At 41.3% G+C, this 2,888-nt stretch overlaps 1 protein-coding gene across 1 annotated transcript in view; it reads left to right on the forward strand.

The window, feature by feature from the left end:
- Positions 1-1,539, forward strand: part of tnfsf12 (TNF superfamily member 12) — a 13,399-nt gene extending 11,860 nt beyond the window's left edge. The window contains exon 6 of the mRNA XM_067446419.1: positions 1-1,539. This exon is cut by the window's left edge and continues 128 nt beyond it. Coding sequence (XP_067302520.1) covers positions 1-127 — 127 coding nt within the window. The 3' untranslated portion in view covers positions 128-1,539.
- The last annotated feature ends 1,349 nt before the right edge of the window (positions 1,540-2,888 follow it).

Raw genomic sequence — 2,888 nt, forward strand, 5'->3', positions numbered from 1 at the left:
GAAGCCCTGCCAGGTCTCCGGCCTCCTGCGCCTCAACAAGGGCGCCGAGCTGAAGGCCGTCACCGGAGGATCTTTCAGTCTGCAGACGTCGGGCAAACACTACTTCGGCCTCTTCAAAGTCAACTAAGAGGCACAGACGCTTTTCCAGACACCTCAACTGTATGGACAACAGAGTTTTATAGTTTTCCACACATCACTGGCCCAAAAGTACCTAAACCTGTCTCTTTGAACCTGGCCTTGCCTTAACAGAGGAAATTTTGACTCGATGAGGAACGTTTCTATAACCAGCTGTCCACGGTCACAGATGACCCCTTTATGAACGCAAGTGCCCTTCCATTAAGATGTCAACGGGATGTTAATGACTGCACAACTTGCCTTGTTGGACCAATTTATGGAGAATCACTTGGTACTCTGTCGGTTTGGCTGCAAATGCCTTATTAAACGCAAACCAGCACAATTTCTACTATATAAATATAGCATTTAATTACAGCATACCAGAGACATTGCTCCAGCAGCGTGGTTGGCGTATATACTGGCATAACCAGTTTGAACAGAAGGACTATGAATTTTCGGCAGCGTCGCAGGCCACTACAAGCATGAGAGGTTTCACCACTGGTTACTTGGCTGGACCAAAACAGAGTTGCCCTAGTTCCTGAACTGCCTTACCACTGGATGGGTTCAGCGCAGAAGAAAAAAACCTGAAGGTTTTGGTTGGGAGTGACTAAATATGCATAGCATAATACAAGAACTTCATTGTTTGAAACACATTTTCTCTCCAAATTTACATTCACTGTGATGTATGAAACGTATATTAATATTTATCAAGAAAAAGGCAGTGTCTTCTTAAAGCAGATGCATTTTATGTACTGTATTGCTGAAAGTGGACCAGTTTGATGGCATGGACGGCTTAGACCTTTAAAAATGTCACAGTGTGCCTTGAGTTGCTATATCATGTGCAATGTCATGTTATTTTTTTCCAGGTAAAGTTGCAGATTTCACACCATCGTAATGTCATTTAATCTCACTAATTAGAAATGTATGAAACCACTGCTGACTCTGTCAATGTCTACCTGACCTAGCGCTCCTTTTGTAAACCTTGTCAATAGTGTCAATTAAATCTGAAATGGAAGTTACAACCGCCGTTTCCAAATGCACTTTGCCCCTAATATCGCAATCGGCTTCCTCTTTGTATTTCCTGAACCCTCAGGCGGACCCCTGCAAACCTTCTCATTTCCACTTGCTCATTCTCACTTCCTGTATCAAAAGCTGCAGCAAATAGCTGAAAACCTTCTGAGGAAAAACATGTGCTTATTCCCTCCTGATCTCTAGCCCCATTCCGCCCCCCTTTGCTTTGTGTTTTTTTTTGTTCATCTGTTTGGGTTCACTCCTCGCACAAAATTCACTTTTGGCCAGCGGCGCCGTTTCTGCTTTTAAAACATCCAAGATAAACCTGACCTAGTGGAGATGAAGTACAGTCTGATTCGGCGAGAGTGAACGTGTGAATTTGAGGTGGCACAGGCCGTTCTGATTTCAAAATACACACACAATGTGCTCCTTTGTTTTCATGGCCATATTTTTAGAGCATCGGAAAAAAATAAAAACTTATTTGACCTGTAAATCAGGTTGAAGACACGAAGATGTGGGAATTGAGAAGGTGTCAAGAATTTAATCTCTGGATAATCTCAAGGCCAAAAGAGCTGTAAAATCGGATCAAGAATTGACATTACAAGCCTGCAATATGCAATTCAGCTTCCATCAATTATCACACAATATTAAATAATAGCAGTCAAACGGGCAAAAGACCCAATGTTGACACTTTAAAGGGCATGTTTCATTTCAACGTTTACCAGTAAAGTCTGACAGTCCTAAAGACAAGATGGATAAAACAAATGCTCTTTTGTGTGTGTGTGTGTGTGTGTGTGTGTGTGTGTGTGTGTGTGTGTGTGTGTCTGTGTGTGTGTGTGTGTGTGTGTGTGTGTGTGTGTGTGTGTGTGTGTGTGTGTGTGTGTGTGTGTGTGTGTGTGCGTCATCAGACAATATATGGCTCCAGACAAAAATACAAACCTAGAGTAATATTCACAGTAATGGTTCCTGGTTCATTTCCAATTAGACATGAGCTAAAAATGACTCATGGTCAGTTGTGAATTCAGTAACAAATTCAGTTTTTTAACCTTGGAATTGTGAAATATAAACTTGCAATTGCAAGGAAGAAAAGTCAGAATTTTGAGGGGAAAAAAAATAATTACTATACATTTTTATTCCATGGTGGAAACAAGCTTTTATAACTTAGTAAAACCGATTCAAAAGCACAAACGAGTTTGGCCCGGTCCCAAATGGCACCCTAAACACTCACGGTCTTCCTCTGAGTCCGCACATTAGAGACGTAACACCGCTTTGACTGTCGGGTTGAAGTCTGCCGTGGAGCTCGCTTCAGTGCGGGCTCGGCAAAAGTTTGCATTGAGGGCACATATAGACCGCAAATTGGGCGCCTGCGAGTACCCTTCTGAAACCTAAAATGACAAAGGTTCTGTCCTAAACAGCACACTTCATATGCACTTACTGTATTGAGGACTTACAATGGCTGCGATAAGTCCATGAGAATGTAGGTTGTCCTATTTGTCACTTTTACAATTTTTTTAATTATTAATAATTTACGTCATTTCATTGTCTTCTCTTTTGTGTTTGTTTTCAATTCGCAAATAAAGATTCGAATGGTTATGAATCAGCGGATTGATTCATGATTTGGATCGTCATTGTCATGTGATTTCAGCAGTTTGACACGCGATCCGAATCATGAATCAATCCGCTGATTCATAACTGTTCAAATCTTTATTTGCGAATTGAAAACAAACACAGAAGAGAAGACCATGCTGAATAAAGTCGTAGTT

This window comes from Pseudorasbora parva, chromosome 1, assembly GCF_024679245.1.
Source record: "Pseudorasbora parva isolate DD20220531a chromosome 1, ASM2467924v1, whole genome shotgun sequence".
Lineage (NCBI taxonomy): Eukaryota > Metazoa > Chordata > Actinopteri > Cypriniformes > Gobionidae > Pseudorasbora > Pseudorasbora parva.